At 44.2% G+C, this 20,676-nt stretch overlaps 1 protein-coding gene across 4 annotated transcripts in view; it reads left to right on the forward strand.

Moving 5' to 3' along the window:
• The window catches only part of RYK (receptor like tyrosine kinase), a 630,333-nt gene that overhangs the window by 559,601 nt on the left and 50,056 nt on the right, over window positions 1-20,676 (forward strand). For all 4 annotated transcript variants that reach the window (XM_069213581.1, XM_069213579.1, XM_069213580.1 and 1 more), the window contains exons 12-13: window positions 11,357-11,466; window positions 13,687-13,846. In XM_069213581.1, the coding sequence (XP_069069682.1) occupies window positions 11,357-11,466; window positions 13,687-13,846 (270 nt within the window). The remainder of the gene's footprint in view (window positions 1-11,356; window positions 11,467-13,686; window positions 13,847-20,676) is intronic.

Consider the following 20,676-nt stretch of genomic DNA (forward strand, 5'->3'; position numbering starts at 1 on the left):
AACTCTTTAGTGGGTTTGCCAGTGTGTAGAAAGGTAAGTCGGTCAACAAGTGGAAAGTAACATTATGGATTATCCTCTGCGCCAAACTGTTAAGCAACGGCCATCTTGAGAATCTTTTGGTCGCCTGTGGTACCATCTACCGGGGAACATCCTGTTCACGTCACGGTTTCATTTTGTGTGCGTTAGCTTTTCGATTTTAATGTACTTTCTTTATTGTTGCGGGGTCAGCTCATGTTTACTTGTGCCACCTTTTGTCCCAGCAACTAAAAACCTCTGACACTGCCCAAGTAGTTGGATAAACATTCATGTTTTATTATTTTCTGTTTTAAAAATATCCTTATTTTGCGTGTAATAATTTCACTTTTAGCACCTCTCCACTACTAAATTGACAATGTGTCTTTTATCATGTCCGTTTTTTAAATATCCAGTTTATAGCTCCCAAAATGACTGATACCTAGTTTGATAACAGTTCTGCATTGTAATCTGCCTTTTTATGTCTGTAATTAGGAACGTGAATATACAAGTTCTGTCATGCACCATTCTTTGCCTGGAAAATACAGCACTGGCTGAAGTGTAACAATCGTAACTCTTGCTGTCTATGTAAAAAGAAAATGGTATTGAAAAATTGAATTCAGTAGCGCAATAGACCGCTTCACATCGACCCTCTGTCTGGTCTATTTCTCTCACTTTGAAATTTTGGCCAAATACTAGGAATCTTTGGCCATTCCGCAGGTTACAGTAACCGTAAGACAGCTCCATTTTTTGTATTTTACTTGCTACAGGGGTCCCTGTGTAGCAGGCTTGCAGGTTTCACTACCAGGAAAAACAGCCAAGTAGAATGAGTGCCTGTCTGCTTGAGAAGCGGGGCTGTCTGTGTATGTAAATCTCAGGAAAGTAAATATTTTTAAAAAGAAAACACCTGTAAACCCATATAATTAGGCACTTGTCGTTTCTGAGATGCCAAATGTTGGATTATCTGTTCTATTGTACAGCTCCACACACCATGCAAGAATATGGGTTTCCACCTAAAGCTTTTTTTTTTACAAATGGTGCATTTTTAAGTAAATCAGCAGTACTGTGTAATTTACCTTCTTGTAGGGTTTGAAGATCACTATACAGGGTGGTTTATTGACACTCTACAAATAATTTGGCATGAATGTAGTGCACATTTTTTGTTAGATGAATACATTAGAAGAAAGCCTGCATCAAGGAGCTGGTACCTATCCATAACTGGGCAAAGTGAGAAGAACATAATAATGAGACCTGAGAGATCCAGTGCAGAAAGCAATAAACAAGAGAAAATTCCCTCCATTTTAACCAGACAGTGTTTGTGTATCAGAATACATGGGTGATGCCCAGGTAGGGATGTTATTAATTTTTTCAGGGTCCACTTGTGAGTTATATGAGAAGGTGGATGGGCCATGAAGACCTGGCTGCCACATTGGAGAGTCATCTTCTCTACTAAAAACATTTACAGGACAATTAAAACCAAATCGATGAAAATACGTGTCCTGAGGCATGAGGATGACAGCCGAGGCAAAGGAGGTTCCCATTTTTGAGATCCATGAATAGTCAGACCATAATTTACACCTCACAGCTCAACATTCTCCCACAAAGAGGTGCGAGATTCACAACCTCTGATAAATCATACCTGCTTCACTTTTCTTCTGTGTTACTTAAATGGTAGTCACAACTGAGTCTTTATTAGATCCCACGGACTAAACTCCAGCCTAGTAAGAAACCTGAAATCAGATCAGCAGCTTCTTAAGGAAATGTGAATGTGGTGAGCATCAGTGGAGTAGCCGCGGACCTAAGAGCAGTGGTGATTTTCACCAGGAAATGGGGTCAGAATATATAATAACTCAGGAATGTGGCATGGTAGAGGACACGTCCACTCATTTTTTTGGGGGGTTGAGTAAAGAATTGGAAAAAAAACAAACCCTAAAGCGTCTAACAGGATCTCTGAGCATAGAGAACGCTGAATAGCAGTGCTATAGCTGCACACTGCTGAGTATCTGAGATGGTATGTTACTAAGTATAGACTAAAATGTCATCTACATGGCAATACCTATGACCTTCAGGAAATAAACATCCTGGCTTAAAGGCAGACTTTAATAGTCGTTTTGGATGCTCATGGTCACAGAATCTGCCCAGCCAATAGTCATTTGGGTCACTTTTTCTCTTGTTAATCTAGAAATCTTATTGCCTGATGCAGTATAAACATGAGCTTATTACAGCATTGCCTTACTTTAAATGACGCTGAAGTGAAAGTATTGCTAGAAGATGGTAAGGCTTTGGTCTCCGCCTTTGTTTTCATAATGGATGCGACTCTTAAGTGTAATGAAAGTTACGTGTTCTCCTGAGATTCTATCAGTTACCTATAGAATGACTCATGATTAAGTTTAGAATACTTTGCAATTCAAACGTTGAGTATTTCACTCTACATTTGCAGTTTGTTATTCCTGGAAACACGAAGAAGCCGAGGAGAACAAATATTGTAGTCTGTTCCAAAGGAAAATCTGAATGTCTGATGATGGTCAGCCGACAAAGGGGAGCTGCCATATTTTTTGTAATGATAACCTTCCAGTTTGGCATGAACTTATTTAAGCTTTTGTTTACATCCAACAACTTTAACAGCGTCCTCCCTAGGCGATAATCTGTGCCCATTAAAATAAAATCAGGATGCCTGGGACTGCAGTGCCTGTGAGCCAGCTTCACTTTCTGTGCAAAGTGATAATCCTTGAAGGGTTGTGTTAATCAGTGGCCGCACTTTGGTGCCCTCCCGAAGGACGTCAGACATGCCAACTCTAATGGGGGATCAGGGCAACAACTTGACAAGGATCATCATAAACGCCCTTCCTTAACCCCTTCGCTGCCAGGCCTTTTCCCTCTCCTGTGCCAAGCCTTTCTTTGGCTATTTGGGGCAGTTCGCACTTAGGCCCTCATAACTTTTTTGTCCACATAAGCTAGCCAAGGCAAATTTGCGTCCTTTTTTTCCAACATCCTAGGGATTCTAGAGGTACCCAGACTTTGTGGGTTCCCCTGAAGGAGGCCAAGAAATTAGCCAAAATACAGTGAAAATTTCGTTTTTTTTTTTCAAACAAATGGGAAAAAGTGGCTGCAGAAGAAGGCTTGTGTTTTTTTTCCTGAAAATGGCATCAACAAAGGGTTTGCGGTGCTAAAATCACCAGCTTCCCAGCTTTCAGGAACAGGCAGACTTGAATCAGAAAACCCAATTTTTCAACACAAATTTGGCATTTTACTGGGACATACCCCATTTTTACAATTTTGTGTGCTTTCAGCCTCCTTCCAATCAGTGACAGAAATGGTCGTGAAACCAATGCTGGATCCCAGAACCCTAAACATTTCTGAAAAGTAGACAACATTTCTGAATTCAGCAAGGGGTCATTTGTGTAGATCCTACAAGGGTTTCCTACAGAAAATAACAGCTAAAATAAGAAATATTGAAATTGAGCTGAAAAAACAGCCATATTTCTCCACATTTTACTCTGTAACTTTTTCCTGCAATGTCAGATTTTTTTAAAGCACTATACCGTTACGTGTGCTGGACTCTTCTGGTTGCAGGGATTTATAGCGCTTGTAGGTTCATCGAGATCCCTAGGTACCCAGAGCCAATAAATGAGCTGCACCTTGGATGGGTTTTCATTCTATACCGGATATACAGCAATTCATTTGCTGAAATATAAAGAGTGAAAAATAGCTATTTGTATTTCCAAAATGGGCTCAAGATAAGGTGTTGAGGAGCAGTGGTTATTTGCACATCTCTCTATTCCGGGGTGACCATACTAGCATGTGAATTACAGGGCATTTCTCAAATAGACGTCTTTTTTTACACACACTCTTATATTTGGAAGGAAAAATTGTAGGGAAAGAAAAGGGGCAATAACACTTGTTTTGCTATTCTATGTTCCCCGAAGTCTCCCGATAAAAATGATACCTCACTTGTGTGGGTAGGTCTATCGCCCGTGACAGGAAATGCCCCAAAACACTTCGTGGACACATCACATTTGTTCATAGAAAACAGTGCCTACCTGTGGATTTTGGCCTCTAGCTCAGCCGGCACCTGGGGAAACTCAGCAAACCAGCGCATTTTTGAAAACTAGAAACCCAGGGGAATCCAAGATGGGGTGACTTGTGGGGCTCTGACCAGGTTCTGTTACCCAGAATCCTTTGCAAACATCAAAATTTGGCCAAAAAAACGCTTTTTCCTCTTATTTCAGTGACAAAGTTCTGGAATCTGAGAGGAGCCACAAATTTCCTTCCACCCAGCGTTCTCCCCAAGTCTCCCGATAAAAATGGTACCTCACTTGTGTGGGTAGGCCTAGCGCCACGAAAGGAAATGACCCAAAATACAACGTGGATACATCAAATTTTTTCACAGAAAACAGAGGTGTTTTTTGCAAAGTGCCTACCTGTGGATTTTGGCCTCTAGCTCAGCCAGCCCCCAGGGGGGGGGCAGAAATGGCCTAAAATAAATTTGCCCCCCCCCAAACCCCTCCCCGGGAGCGACCCTTGCCTACGGGGTCGCTCCTCTTGTGTGACATGGTCACAAAAAAAAAAATCCCCGGTGCCTAGTGGTTTCTGCCCCCTTGGGGGCAGATTGACCGAAAATCTGCCAATTTGCCCCCAAGGGGGGCAGAAATGGTCTAAATACAATTTGTCCTTCAGGGGAGCGAACCCTTGCCTAATGGGTCGCTCCCCATCTCTAAAAAAAAAAAAAAAAAACAAACACAAAAATAACATTTGCCCTGGCACCTAGAGGTTTCTGCCTCCCTCGGGGGGGGGGGGGCAGAAATGGCCTAAAATAAATTTGCCACACCAACACCCCCCTCCCCCCCCACACCCAGGAGCGACCCTTGCCTACGGGATTGCTCCCCTTGCGTGACATTGGCACAAAAAAAAAATCCCCAAGAGGGCATATTGACCTAAAATCGCCCGATCTACCCCCAAGGGGGGCAGTAATGGTCTAAATACAATAAAAAAAAAAAAAAAATGCCTTGTCGCCTAGGTTTTTCTAATAACAATAGGCCGAGCTGCCCGGGGGGGGGGGGAGCAAAAATGGCCTAAAATAAATTTGCCCCCCCCCCCAACCACCACCCCACCCTCCCCCAGGAGCAACCCTTGCCTACGGGGTCGCTCCCCCTGCGTGACATCGGCACCAAAAAAAAAAATCGCCGGTGCCTAGTGGTTTCTGCCCCTTGGGGGCAGATTGACCCAAAATCGGAAATGGTCTAAGTACAATTTGCTCCCCAGGGGAGCGACCTTTGCCTAATGGGTCGCTCCCCATCTCTAAACCAACAAACCAAAAAAAAAAAACACAAAAAAAGAATATTTGCCCTGGCGTCTAGAGGTTTCTGAAATGGCCTAAAATAAATTTGCCCCCCCCCCCCCCCCCCCAAATCCCAGGAGCGACCCTTGCCTACGGGGTCGCTCCCCCTCCGTGACATTGGCGCAAAAAAAAAAATCCCCGGTGCTTAGTGGTTTCTGCCCCCTTGGGGGCAGATTGACCAAAAATCGGCCGATCTGCCCCCAAAGGGGATAGAAATGGCCTAAATACAATTTTCCCCTCCAGGGGAGCGACCCTTGTCCAAGGGGTTGCTCCCCATCTGTAAAACAAAAAAAACAAAAAAAATCCCCGGTGCCTAGTGGTTTCTGCCCCTCTTGGGGGCAGATCGGCCTAATCAAAATAGGCTGATCTGCCCCCAAGGGGGGCAGAAATAGCCTAAATATAATTTGCCCCCTAGGGGGGGCGACCCTTGAAGCCTCTCTGGGCCTCCATCACGTGATCAAAAGAGAAATGCTTTGCATTTCTCTTTCGATGGCGCTGGAAGCTGAGCATCCAGCGCGATGGGAGGAAGGCCCTCTGTGATTGTTCACGCACTGACATCACAGGGGGGTTGGCGGGGGTCGGGGGTGGAAGGGGAAGGGCTTCACCTTCCATCCCTGCCTTGGGGGGGTGGGTGGGAAGCACATGGGGGGAGTGCTTGCACTCCACTCAGTTCCCGGGTGCAGGACAAGGTGATCTCGTCCAAGGCACCCGGGAACCGGTGCCCTGGACGAGATCGCCTCATCCAAGGCACCGTAGGGGTTAAAAATAATGTGGACTCCAGCATTAATAAAAAAAACATTAGTTCATTGTCTACATCCCACATTGGAAAATGTCATTAGCTGGATGATAGTACTTTGCTTCTTTATATGTTCAAGCAGCCTACATTTCAGAGTGAATGCGCAGTGCATGTTGTCTGTAGCTCACCGTTATGAAAAGGATGTCGTGGTAGACTTTCTGGGGGAGAGGTTGTCACTATGCTTGATTCAAGTGTAATTAGCTAGGTGGTTCAAATGGTTGGTCATAAGTGTCTGGTAGGAGGTTATTTTGGTGTCCGAATCAGTTCTTCTGAGAGGTGGTATTATAGAAACTTTAAAAATGGAGTAGCTTTGTGCAAATACTCAACATCTGGTTTGTTTTCCCAAGGAGCCGCTGGCTGCCCATACTACCCACCCAGTCCAGAACCAGGACATAGGCATGGTCAAATTGTTTGAAATGGGAGAACTGTTAATACAGCACCATCGTTGGATAGTCCCCAGGCAAGGCTGGTTCCATCCACGACTATTGTTTGGAATGGCACGGATCCCTCAACAAGAAAATGTGTCCAAGTAGTATACCCAAAAGCATAACTTAAATAAAAAATGCCCATGATGTACACTCAAATTGTGAATGTGTAACAGTATAAACCACTGAGGGGTGGCCAGGTCAGTTTTCTACATTTATCCTGGTAGAGTGCTGATGCACGGAAGTAGCAGGCCTCTGCTTATTAGGTAGATTTAGATGGCATTTATAAAGGAATCTTGGCAGTCTGTTCCCAGTAAGAAAGCCTAGATAGAGGTTGAAGGGAATACCTTCCTGTGCTCGAAACAAAGGGCCTAACCTTGCTTACGCACTGAGCTTCTGCTATTTCTTCTCTAGTAGTTATGGCACTCCACTAAAGAATCTACCTGGACGAAGTATGATGAAGCCCAGGCAGCACAGTGTTTAAGCTAGAGACTAGATATACTAGGTCTAGACCCTATTGTCTGCATTTGTGTTCACGAAGAGAGACTGCTAGAGACCGGAGTGTGTGAATGATCTAGGCATTCCAGAAGGTCTGGTTGAAATTAACCAACTCTCCTGAAATGGAGCCCCAGTTTCTCGACAGTAGCCATTTAGGACTTCTGATCCGCACTTATTTCTATTGCTTACCGAAGATTACTTTTAATCCAGCGTGCACTCTATATTTATTGAATGTGTAGAATAATTCCTGCTGTGTGGGAAACCAAGTTTGTCTGATGTTTTCCCTAGGAAACTACAGGGTTTCTTGAAGAGTTTGTGCTTGCTTGCAGGGCTAGTGCAGAGGTCAGAGTTGTCTGTGTTTGTAAGGCACTGACCCTGTTCAGCTTTTCTTTTCTGGCCAGTAGTCTGCCCATAGCATTAGACTAGCCCTTACAAAAATTCCACCCCTTTAAAGCACTCAGTAAAGCAACACAATAAAGTCTTTGTCCTCAGCTGTGAGATTTCAGAGATTAGGTTGAGAGCATGCAGCCTCATTAAATCACCTGTTGGGACTTGTCTGGTGAAGTTGAGGTTGAAATAGGAGAACACCACCACCCAAGGAGGCTAGAGCCTGAGCTCAGCCACAGAGGGCAAAAAACAATGTGCCAATAGGGAACAGCTAATACTGAGTTCTGGAGGAGTGGACAGCAAAGAAAGAATTGGCCCTAAAATACAGGCTATGCTTCAAAGACCCCTGGAGGAGTTTGGGCTGACAAAAGTTTTAAGGCCACAAGTGAGTTCTTAATGTCAAAATTAATGGATAAATACGCACACTACCGTGGTCTGTAGGCTTTTTTCTGATGATGCCCTTCTAGGAATCGCAGTTACGTTTTTTTAATTAACCTTGTGAAAGGACTTCTTATCTGGCTCAGGTTATTTTTACTACTTCAACCAACTTATTGAGGTCAACTGAGCTTAATGACCCTAGATTATCACATTGGGCTTTTACAGTGCTTTTGAATAGAAAAAAGTGGTGCCATTGCAACTAGTGGACATGCCAAGGAAAGTATTGTGAAACATAGTGCTGGATATCATGTGCCTGTTAAACTGTGAAATTGTGCGTATGTATGATCTTTTTTCAGGTGCCTCATTTTTCATAATGAAGTCTGTTCTGTTTTTGCTTGAGTGAATGACTCAAAAGTCATTCAGATTTTAGAAAATGTCTACTTATGTTGTGCTGTGTTGTTCCACGGAGCAGTGTGCTAGTTTGTGTGAGCATGCTGAAGGCTGCAGCAGGACCTGTGCTGCTCAGTGTCATTCCACCCCTGAAGTGGCAAGCGAAGCAGCATATGTATGCCACCCATGTGCACAGACGTCAGTCCTTTATTTTTGAGGATCTGAGGATACTCCTTGGTCTTTTCAAAACCCTTTTTTAAAAGTTTTACCAGTGTGCAAGAGAAATGTTAACCTCTTAAGAGAATAGGGTTTAAGTCATGCAGTGACTGTTGCAAACAGATGTCTGTGACAGACTCTCAAAGTATGTCTGGGGCTGGAGCACAATTCCAGGCCTGTGACAGTTTTGATCGATGAATCCAAAGGCCATACGGGACTGCATGGTGAAGCTGAATGTCATTAAACATCATAAAACTCCATGCTGTGACCAGTCAAAGTTGAAAGAAAGGTCCCATCCCCAGGGTTATTTCCCTGGAAAATTATTGTCAAAGTCCTCAGGCAAGTCCAAGAAGAAGCACAACAAATCAAAGTTTGGAATCGGCTGCTTCCTACTTTCTCAAACTGCTGAGAGGATGTAAGGTAGTCAATGTGCCACCCAGTCTCGTTCTTGATCTGAGCTGATTCGGAGTCTGATTCTCATGTACCTCAAATCTGTTGTCTATGTTGTAGCAAGTGAAGGTTTTTAGGGACTCCATGCTGGTAATTTTCGGCACTTTACTGACTTCCTCTGGTGTGTCTTCTGGCTTTAAGTATCCGCAGGGGCTTCCAGTCAGACTTCCACTGGTGGGTCGGCCCTTTGCGCGATCTGTGTTCCTCGAGCCCGCTACAGGTTCTACACGTACTCCTATGCCAACTTCGGTTCCGGCACCACCCGCTGTGCCTTTCCCTTTGAATGGACACCAGTGTTGATGCAGGGGGAAAATTTACAGCCCTTCATGCAGACTCCACTTTGACATAGCTCTTGCCCTACTCCCACAGACAATCTTCTGATAAAGATGCTTTGCCCTTACCCTTAGCCTGTGGTACAGCTCAGACTTTACTCAATCTTTATGGCTCTGGCACTGAGAATGACCATTTTGATGGAGGAAATGATTTATTCTCCCAGTATCATGAGGAAACCTACTATGAGGAACTACAGAATGCCAGTGGCCTGGATACGTCTCCAGGTACTAGCCTTATTTCTCCACCTGGCCCAGTCAAGGAGGAAAACGCTTCCTTTGCAGTTGTGGGTGGTGGAAGAAATGCTAGATTTATAATCCTCTACCATGGAGATGAAGGCTAATATTTTGACAGTGTTATTCCAGCCTGTTCAAGCCCTATGGAGCTTCAGTTACCACTCTTGGGCATTAGGGCAGAACCATGGTTGGGACCACCAGTTAATGTGCTCAGGCACCATAGACAAACCCCAAGCAACCCTAACATAGTTATACCTCATTCCTCACCAGAGAACTTGATTGTGCAAGCATCCCCTAGTAAGGTTACCCTCAGCTCTTTCTCTACCATCCTGTCTATCACGAGTCTATGAATAGAGAAATTTGGCAAGTGCATCTTTTTCTCCGCGAGTCTTGCTCTGCAGTCAGTGAAGGTCAGCTGCCTCCTTGATCATGCTCTATGGGACACAGTAGACTAAGTGATACAAGCATTTCAAAACAACCTCCGATTGTACGTGACCCAAGCTATCCAGGATTGCCTTGATGCAGTAAAAAATTGTATTTTGCTCCGGCTTTGACAGGACCAACTGCTTAGACCTGGCAGGGAGTACGAGTGTCATACTTTGACGTCACAACTGAATGAGTTTTAATGAGTTCTCTGTGGATGTCTAAGCCTTCGTGATGGACGTGACTTTTGGTAGATCACACCTTTTTGGAGAGAAAGCTCACTCCTCCCTGGAATGTTTTAAAGAAAAGAGGGCCACAGCACTTTCTTTGGCCGTCTGCCCCAGCTATACAGTTCCATCGTAAATTTTGCCACTTTTGGGACCATGTAAGGGGTTTAAAATACTGTCAATGTCAATTGCCCCCAGCAATCCTTGACCTCCCCTGCAATCTATAATTTGTGTTTTTAATGTCTTGTCATTAGTTTTTAACTTGCTCCTCCCAAGAAGGACCATGCCAGGGTTCATGTGCTCACCCGGATGCCTCAGGTTCAGATTGCCCACTGGTGCTGTATCCTTATCCTTTGTCCTTTTATACTCACAAATTATGCATTTAAAAATGTGTGGTTAGACATGGGAAGAAGCCCTGAAGTTTTCGCCTTCATTATCAATGCACCCCTGGCCCGTTTGTATATTTTGAGGATATAGGCATTTTTCTTGTCACCACTGAGAAATTTAAAGCTGCACAATTCTCCAGTGAGCTGATCCAGAATACTAAAGACACTTAAAAGAAGCAATGGTGGAAGGGGGTTGGCACAAGGTATGCAGTTGCTGGATTGGCTGGTTAAAGCATTGTATTAATAAGCTGATTACATGAACTCTGGCGACAAGCCGCTTTTATAACTATCGGCCAAACTTAACAAGCTTAATCGGCTTTCTCTAATTGCTTGTCTGAGGTACCACAATAGACTAGGGGCCACATCTACAAAGCTTTTTTCTTGTTGCAAAGGGACGTTTTTGTTTTTTCGTTTTTAAAATGCATCCCGTTTTCCTTAAAGGAAAACAGGCGGCATTAAAAAAAAAAAAAAAGTTTTTTTTTTTTCTTCAAAAGCAGTCACAGAGATGTTGGTCTGCCCTCCCCAGCAGGCCACCATCCCTGTGAGGGTGGCCTATCCCAATGGGGTTGCAAATTGGGACCTACCTCATGAATGTTTGAGGTAGGTTATTTGCGACCCCATTGGGAACCGTAAACAGCTGCATTGACACTGTTGTACATCAGGTTTTGCGGGTCACTAAGACTCGCAATTTGCGAGTCGCAAAACCTAATATTCGTACATGTGGGCCTCTGTCCAAAGTGGTACAATTTTTTTATTCATACGGATTGATAAACTTGAATAATTTAATACTTTTGGTGAGTTTGCAGGTGATAGATCTACTGAGCCCTTTCTTCACATACGCTCGTATTATTTTTCTTTCTTCAGGCAATCTCACAGCAGGACCTTGTACATATGGCTATTCAAATTTCCTGTGGAATGAGCTACTTGGCCAGAAGAGAAGTCATTCACAAAGATCTAGCAGCCCGAAATTGTGTGTAAGTTCATCTCCTATTGGTAGACAAACATCTAGTTTTCGTATATGAATGACAACTGAAATGTAACATGTGATAAACCCATGTGTGTGACTACCTACAGGGAAGTGTGCAAGAGCTATCAATTCAGTAACTAGGCTTAGTTGCCATTTTTTAAATCAAGTGGGCCAAGTGAAATATTAGTGCCCAGAGGGAAACACTGGAGTGTTCTGGCTGAGATGGGGGTCCCCCCAGACATCCTGATAATTTTAAAGAGATTGCACCATAATAACTATGCCCGGGTCAGGTGCGGGAAACACGGGGAATTAACGGACAGATTCCCCGTTGACAGGGGGGTTAGACAGGGCTGTGTATTGGCACCGACCCTGTTCTGCCTCTTCGTCAACGGGGTAATCGCCCATCTCAATGGAACTGAATACACTGATGCCCCAAAATTGAATGGCAGCAGGGTGCCTGCAATCATGTTTGCAGATGACACCCTGCTGCTGTCCAAAACCCCTATGGGGATACAGAGGATCCTTGATTCTTTTGTGGCTTTTTGCACAGATAGGGGGTTCGAAATCAATGCTAACAAAACCAAGTTTATGGTTATGAACCCAACCCCAAGATCACGCCCGAACCCCTTACTGGGAGCTTCACGTTTAGAGAGAGTCTCCACCTTTTGAATATCTAGGTGTAACGTTGAATGAAACCATGTCCTGGGGAACTCACCAGACTAGGGTTAATCTTAAATTAGTGCAGACCACTGGCGGCATTGCTCGGTTGATGAGAAGCTCCACATATCGACCGCTGGGGCCGCTTATCCAGATATATAAGGCACAGGCAAGAGGAGCTCTGATGTACGGGGCGGAACTGTGGGGTCACACAGCTTCCTGCAGTTTGTCTATAACTGAGAACAACTTCATTAGACAGATAGTAGCACTCCCGTCCAGTACTCCGCTCCTCCCCCTGAGGATGGATCTGGGTCTGAGACCAATAGCAGATGAATTAGGTCTCAGACCCATAGTCTTCTGGCGAAGGCTATGGAGCACCGAAGAACTATCTTCTTATGGGGCGGAACTGAGGGAGTTTTTAACCCACCCTAAAGCTCTACAGATCCCGTGGATAAAATATATAAAAAAGTCCTGTATGGGATTGGGCCTCCCTGACCTGTGGTCGGATCCAGCTAACGCCTCACTAAGGATCCCACGAAGAGCTTTGGTCAGTGCTTACCACAAGCAGAAATTAGTTATGGCCCTAGACTGCAAGAATGAGGGGTCATTAACATATGTATTCGCGCAAAGCAAGGACTCATACCGCCTGGAGAGGGTTCTGGATGCTATGTCTCCTGTGCTGGCCAGGAAGCTATTTCTCCAATGGAGATATGGCACATTGCCTCTGCGATCTTACACCTGCTCCTGGTCAACACTGCCATCTACCAAGCTATGTCCGACATGTGTGGGAGCAGAGGAAAGCGATCTGCATGTGGTCTTGTTTTGTCCAACTTACAAGGCCGCCAGGAAATATTGGCTCCTACCACTTATTAGAAACCTTGGTTTTAGGGAGTTCCTTCCGGTGTACAGAATTTTAAAAACTGATGTTTCAGGTCCAATTGTGTTTGCACTAGCCAAATTTCTTACCAATGTTTGGCATATTCGTACCCGTATTTTAAAGTTGCAGGCTCCTATCTAATTTTAAGTTTTTATTTTTAATTGTATGGTCTTTTATCTGATGTGTTCCCTGTTTACTTTTCCTTGATGGTTCTACATGTTTACATGTGTGTTTTTTTGTGTACATCTTTTATGGCCAAATTGGCCGAAATAAAGATTAAATTGTTGTTGTTGAAATATTAGAATGTGAAAATTATATGGCCCTATGGGTGTTGCAAAGCATTTTTATTTTTTTATTTTTTTTACTTTATGTTCAATAAATTAAAAATCTTAACCAGATACTGGATGTCCAGTACAACAGCTATTTAGTTTGACTACAGAAGCATAACTTCATACTTCAGAATGCATATTTCAGTGTAGATGAATACCGGGACAGTGGATATTCAACTTTCACAACAAACGGCAACACTCTACCCTATTTTTAGGAGCTGTTCCTGCTGGTGTGTTTTGGACTGTGGTAGCCATGGTGCATTGAATGTGGTGCTTTTGGTCCGATCAAATGTGTGATGATGAAGCATTGCTAGTTGTACAAAGTGCAGTACAGTTAACAAGGTCTCTTTTCTCTACCCTTTAGCATTGATGACGCACTTCAGGTTAAGATAACAGACAATGCGCTGTCTCGGGATTTGTTCCCTATGGATTACCACTGCCTCGGTGACAATGAGAACAGGCCAGTACGTTGGATGGCTCTGGAGAGCCTCATGAACAATGAATTTTCCAGTGCCAGTGATGTAGTGAGTCTGGCTTTTCCTTATTTTAGAAAGTTTAAAAATACTTACGTTTTAATTTCTGTAATGGGCAGTTTGTCTAATGTGTTGTGAGCTTCCTGTTGTACAAGGTACTAACCCTTTCTTACTGTATCTGTGACATAGCAACTTTACTCGGTTAACGGCATGGACCAAAACATTTATTTTTAGGTAATTGTTAGCTCGAACTACCTGATAGAGGTGGACAAGCCCACAAATCATTAGGGAGAGTTGAGCCAGGAATTTGGCTTGGTTCTCAGATCATGTTCACAAGCCAAACCAAGAAAATACTGGTCAAGTAATGCATGCAACAGTTTGCTGTCTGCAGTTTATATCTGCTTGACATCTTTTTTCTTAATTTGTTGTGACTTTGCCAATCAAACAGGATATTATAGGATTTTTATTTGTTATGTACGTTAGGTCTGTATGTGCGTTTTGCATGTCTCCTTCGATGTTTGTTATAATGCTTAGCCTGTAAAATATTCTTCTATTTTTCTTAAACTGTTTTTTTTTGGGGGGGGGGGGGTGAATTGAGACCCATTTCAGGTATAGAAGCTTGCAAATTCGTACCCCCTTTTATATATGTATGTTATAATGTAGTCAATTAGAAGTATTCCATCACATTATTCTTCTGTCTTTCGCAATAGTTAAAGAATTTCTACAGGGCATTCTGTGTTACTAAAGCCATTTATGGGAAAGTAGTGTTCATAAGAGATGTACACTTTGTGAAATAATGTAAAATGTTGGTCTAGCTGTAATATTTAGCTAGAGATGGAATTATTTCATGATTTGACCGTTTAGTTTTCAAGTTTATTTTCCTACAGAGTTGTGATAGAGTAAAGCATCCGTTTGACAGTCATAACGCTTGACACAATGAACCCTGCATCCGGTAGTTCAAGGTTCACACTCAAATTGCAACAAATGTTGGGCAAATCCCTGTTCCAACCTCCTTTGTGTAACGTGTTCGGGGTTATTTCCCAGTCATTGGTTGCCAGGCACACTATTAAGCTGTACTCAAAACTTAGCTTTGTCTCTTCAGGATTTTAATCAAGTGTCTGTGGTGCTGCAGCACCTTCGACAGCAAATCCTCCGTGGCCCACAGGCCCTAGTTCAAGTCTTACCCGTTCCTGCAGCTTGGAAGCCTTTGGCGTTGCAGTGGGTGCCCAGAGTGCAGACACTCACTAGATCAGATCCTGCTCAGAAAAGTCTGGCTGCTCGTGATACAAGTAGCAGCATCATGTGGGCTCAAGCTTACTGTCCAGAGTGACTCGGCCACCTCTCCCCTGCAAATTGAAGCAGCTTCCCAGCGATGCAGTAAGTCAAGTTCTTCACAGCAGAGGTAATTCAGTCCGTTATCTGGAGTCTTGCGAGGGCGCAGCATCCTCCTCGGCTTCCTCCTGGTCCTCTGGGATCATTCAGAGCAGATCTCATGGTGCTGCTAGACCTGCTTGTTGCAGCCTCACTCCAGTGCCGGACGGCCTGAAATCTTTGGTGTTGTGCTGTACCTTTAGGGTGTAACATAGAATCCTCAGGTGGATTCACCCACACCACGGCAGCCCTTTTCTGGCATAGAGGTTCGCTGCTCAGGTGTTTACGTGTCCTGGCATGCTGGTCACACACACTTCAACAGTGGTCCCCGCTGGCATACAGGGTCGCTTCAGCAAGACTGTGTGGGCTCGGTGCCCTCTGCACAGCACTCAGTACTTGCCACAGTCTACAGCGGCCCTCTCCTGGCATACAGAGGTTGGCAAAAACAGTCCTGCAGATGGGCTGTGGCCTAATAGCCACACAGCGGAATCCTCGCACTGGGAGTACTCGTGCTGGGCTTCCTTGTGATCTATCACTGAAACAAAGAGCAATCTCTTGAAGTGTAAAGGAAGTGTGCCCCCTCATTCCAGTGTGTTCTCTCCCAACTCGCCGGAATGCAGCAGTCCAAAGTTTGTCTGGGGGATTCGTCGCCTTCTTATGTCTTCACCAGGCAGGCGTGACCTTCACAAAATGTAACCCAGGGGCTGCCATATAATGTACCTTTGCAGGCACACTTACTTGATGTATATTCACAACACTTACGGTCCAGCACTAGTACCTCCATGCATTCTACAATTACATGTACACACGCATTCCGTGCATACTCAGTCTGTGCATGTGGTTTTGCACTGACGCTTTGGCTGTCTTTACCCAGGTTGTAAACATGCACACTGCCAGCACACACTCATCGTGTGTGCTTCACAACACTTCACCCTGTGTGTATTGAACCTCACACAGCCACACATACATCCAGCAAATGCTTTCATTGCGCGTGCAGTCCACAGCACTACATCTTTCATGTAACTTATTCCTCACTGTCATACATGTCCTCCCTCAGCACATGCTCTAATCTCACATGTACTACACAGTACTGCTCTATACTGTACTATACTATTCCCAGGCACACAGACAACAGCACAGAGTTACCAGTTCTCTACAGTGCAGTGCTAACATCTACCTGATGTATGCGAGGGTTGAGTTAAGCACACAGCAGAAAAACCTTTACAAAAGTGAGCAAGCCTGTAGGGCTCACTCCAGTGAGTGACACAGGATAAAAAGGTCCTGTCCATTTATACTGATCACTTCTTGGTGTGCTGCTACTACCATGATTGTGCCACTTAACTCCTGATAGCTTTCCACCAATATGAGGGTAATGTTTTGGGTGCACCACAGTCCACGAGAAGGGCCTAAGTCATGGTACACACAAATAGTCCGTGTTCACCTATGATGTGGAAAAACAATTGGCATTAGGGGTCCAGGCAACAGTACAGTTGGGCATTCGGGGGGGGGGGTACACATCTTTAACATGCAAAGTACTTTTCCATCCCAACATACAAATATAGTGCCAAACAAAATGTACTAGCGGAGCACAACAATTTTTTTCTTTTTTTCTTTTTTCTAAAGTATTGATAATCAAAATGTCAAATATGACTATATAATTAGTAAATTGTGATACTGTCCAAAATCCATATACATTCATATATTAACACCAAACAATGTAGGTTCTCATTTTATATAATGAAAATATTTATTTTAAAAATTGGTGACAATGATAAATAACATACAACACTAACCCCTACAGTAGAAAACCAACCAACATAAAAGACATAATGTAAATAGATGCAATAAAAGTCCATAATCCAACACAGAAATGAACTGTGAGTCAAAGGACCGGATGATATTTTGTCGAATCCACATGTAACATCAGCCGACACGTGTTTCGTCCACACATTGGACTTCTTCAAGGCTGATAAATCATAATTCAAAAAATATTACATTAATAATTTAAAAATGACAAAATCTAAAAAACAACTCCAAAAGACTAAAGAAAGGATCACAGTTAGTCAACCTGCACCAAGAGTGTGTTGGAAATAGAAAACGTGCCATAGAGAACCCACATCCCAAATTAGTCTTTGAGATTAAAAAATATCTACTAGATATGAGTGATAGGGATGAAATTTGATATGAATGTGAAGGTGAGTCACTATTATTAAGTATGAAAGAGAGACCTGTGTAACCCCCAAAAAGAGTTTTGAAGGGAAAGTGCCTTAATCTCTCCATTTACCACTTGTATCTCCAAATGATATTCAAATCTCTAAATAACAGAGAAACAGGGGAAGTGATCCAATCATCAACTGTCAAAATGTAGACCATATGTGTTACCTATATTCAAAATCTGGTACTCCACTAACCTTCGTATTTTCCGCACTAAGCTTGTTCATTGTACAAAAAAAAACGCAACTGGTTTTCATTTTTTTGATAATATAATTCTCTCGTAGGGGATTTCCATGTATAGTCATAAGCACTGAATAGTTCCACGCGCCTGCGGGGACCCCGGAGCACTGATGTGAAGTATATTCTTAAGTGCAAATACCAGCCCCTTGAAAAAAGGTCTGTCAAAAAACACTTAAGAATAACAATGTGCAGCCTATGTGAACAGCTACACATGCCAAATTGTTAAAAAGAAAAACAGTTGTAGTGTAAATTCACGTTTAAACATCTTATTTATTCTAGAAATGTAATAACAAATACATTCTCATATTCTATTTACACCTCTCATGAGAATAAAACAATGCAGGGCAGTGTAGCCCATAGGCTGCCATTATACAGAATGTAAATAGAGCTGTGCCTTTAAGAAAGTAAAGTCTTCCTGTTTCCCATCATGCACAGAAAAAGGCAGTTGCCTCAGTTCTTTTTTCCGGCTCCTTTCTGACAGGACCCTGAAGCATTGAGCTCTACCTCACAAAGCCTTTTTGTGACAGAAATTCATAAAAAAGCTTTTGAATTTCAATTTCACTTGACGTTTTTAACATTGAGTGATCATTTCCTACTATTTTCTGTTAAATTCTGATAGAATTTTTGAGGTTTTTCTAGTTTAGAAATGCCTTCACTTTTTGACAAATGTCCTTCTTGTGGCAGAAAAAAGGCTAAAACAGATCCACATCGGGTCTGTATAATTTATCTTCCATCCAGCCACAAACCGGAGTTGTATGACATCTGTAAAACTTTCTCCAGAAGAACTCTTCGGGATAGGGAGAAAATCCGACTTCAGGCGAGAGAGGACAGGAGGAAAAAGTGGTCATTCTACCACAGAGTGAGGAGAAGGTCAGTCTTGTACCAGGGCTCAACCTGTTTCCTCTATAACTCCTACCAGACCTGCTCAAAAACGGCACAGGTCTCCGTCGACGTCGAGACAGGGAACGGCGCCAACATGCTCGCTGTCAAGGAGTGGTTCACCGGCGGGGAAGAGACATCGTTCGCCGTCGACAACCATTTCGCCGTCGAAACGGCGTGGACACTCGCCGTCGAAAGGATCTGGGTCGCCGTCGACACGGCGAGGACGTTCCACGTCGAGGAGATCTGAGTCCGGCTCGCCGTCGACACGGCGAGGACGATCGACGTCGAGGGAGAGTGCTCGCCGTCGGAGACGTTCGCCGTCACCACAGCGACGTCGAGGGTCGTCGTCGAGAGGTTCTCAAAGGCGAGAGGAATCGACGTCAAGAGGCACTCGCCGTCACTGCACTTCGACATCGAGGCGTGTGTCGACGTCGAGGCGACAATCAAAGAGACCTAGAAGGGTTTATACAACGTCGGAATCCTCGGCGTCCCTCATCCTGCTTCCAGCGTCTCCACAGCTCTCTCCTCGACAGTCGCCGTTGCCGCAGACACCGGTAACACCTACGGCTCCTCTTCCGGCTCCTCCTTCAGAGTCTGTTCTGATGACTCCAACGCGATCTGTAAGGCGTTCTGGACATTCCTCTAGACGTTCATCTTCCTCTCTGCACCATCGTCATGAATCACGACAGAGATCTCAGCATTCACATCATAGACATTCTTCTTCGTCTACACGGGACTACTCTCCAACCCTATCGGACGCACCGTCCCCGAGAGTGTCCCCCCATAGATGATGTGAATACATATAGTAGTGGTAAAGAAATTGCATTCTACATCACCGTCTTCCTCTTCACCCCCAGATGAAGAGAGCAGAAAGATTGATGCTGCAGGACGAAAAGTATGCTCTACTGCAGCCATCACGATGAAAGCAGCCAGCGCCACTGCTTTATTAGGGAGATACGATTGGGCCCTCTGGGACTCTATACTGCAGTTTGCGGAACATCTTCCTAAGGACAAAAGGGAAGATTTCCTGGACGTCGTGGGCGAGGGAGCCATGGTTTCTAACCAAGTAATAAGTGCTGCGGTGGATTCTTTGGTACTATCCGCACATAACTATGCTCACGGAATAGCGCTCAGAAGACATGCATGGTTGCGACTTACATCTCTCAAACCAGAACCACAGCAGAGAAAACAAAATGTACCTTTCGCAGGCTCCACTTTGTTCGGTTCTCATGCCGATGACGAGATGGCCAGAATGAAGTCTGAGCTGGATACCCTGAAAGCGGTAGGCATGGAACGACCGAAAGAACAACGAAAGGTATTCCGTCCATATCAACGAAGACTGTTCACCCACAGGTATCAGACTCCACACTGGATGTCTTCATGCCCCCAGCAACAGCAACAGCAGCAGCATCAAAGGGGCTTCTCCACACAACGAAGGTCGACAAGGGGTCGTTCAACACCTCAAACTCAGACAACTCGACAGGCTCCCGTGTCTAAGCCCTGAATCTTCGCTTCCCCCTCCTCCGTTATCCACTCCGGTAGGGGGAAGTATCTCAAATCATCTGGACGAGTGGCTACACATCACATCAGACGCCTGGGTATTGAATATTGTGAGACATGGTTACGCTCTCAGATTCACCAGTCCTCCACCATCTGTTCCACCCAAAACAGCCAGCCGCCACCTCGAAGCTCTTCAGTTAGAAGTCACCATTCTATTACAAAAAAGAGCCATAGAACCCATCCCGATCACCCAGCAAGGAAAGGGGATTTATTTGAGGTATTTCCTTGTGCCCAAAAAAGACAAGCAAGAGTTTCGTCCCATTTTAGATCTAAGGACAGCAAACAAGTGGATTCGCAAAGAGAAATTCAGGATGCTATCCTTGCACCAAATTTACCCACATCTTCGTCAGGGCGACAGGCTCTGTGCAATAGACCTTTGCGACGCTTACTTTCATATTCCGGTGACCAAGAAACATCGAAAATTCCTAAGGTTCACCGTCGGAAAACGTCATTACCAATTTGCGGTTCTGCCCTTCGGCCTCAAATCAGCGCCGAGGACTTTTTCCAAATGCATGGCGGTGGTAGCCGCCCACTTGAGGAAACATCGAATATTTGTCTACCCCTATCTAGACGATTGGCTCATAAAGGCCTCCAGTTATCTAGAGGCGCAACAA

Source organism: Pleurodeles waltl, chromosome 11 (assembly GCF_031143425.1).
Source record: "Pleurodeles waltl isolate 20211129_DDA chromosome 11, aPleWal1.hap1.20221129, whole genome shotgun sequence".
Lineage (NCBI taxonomy): Eukaryota > Metazoa > Chordata > Amphibia > Caudata > Salamandridae > Pleurodeles > Pleurodeles waltl.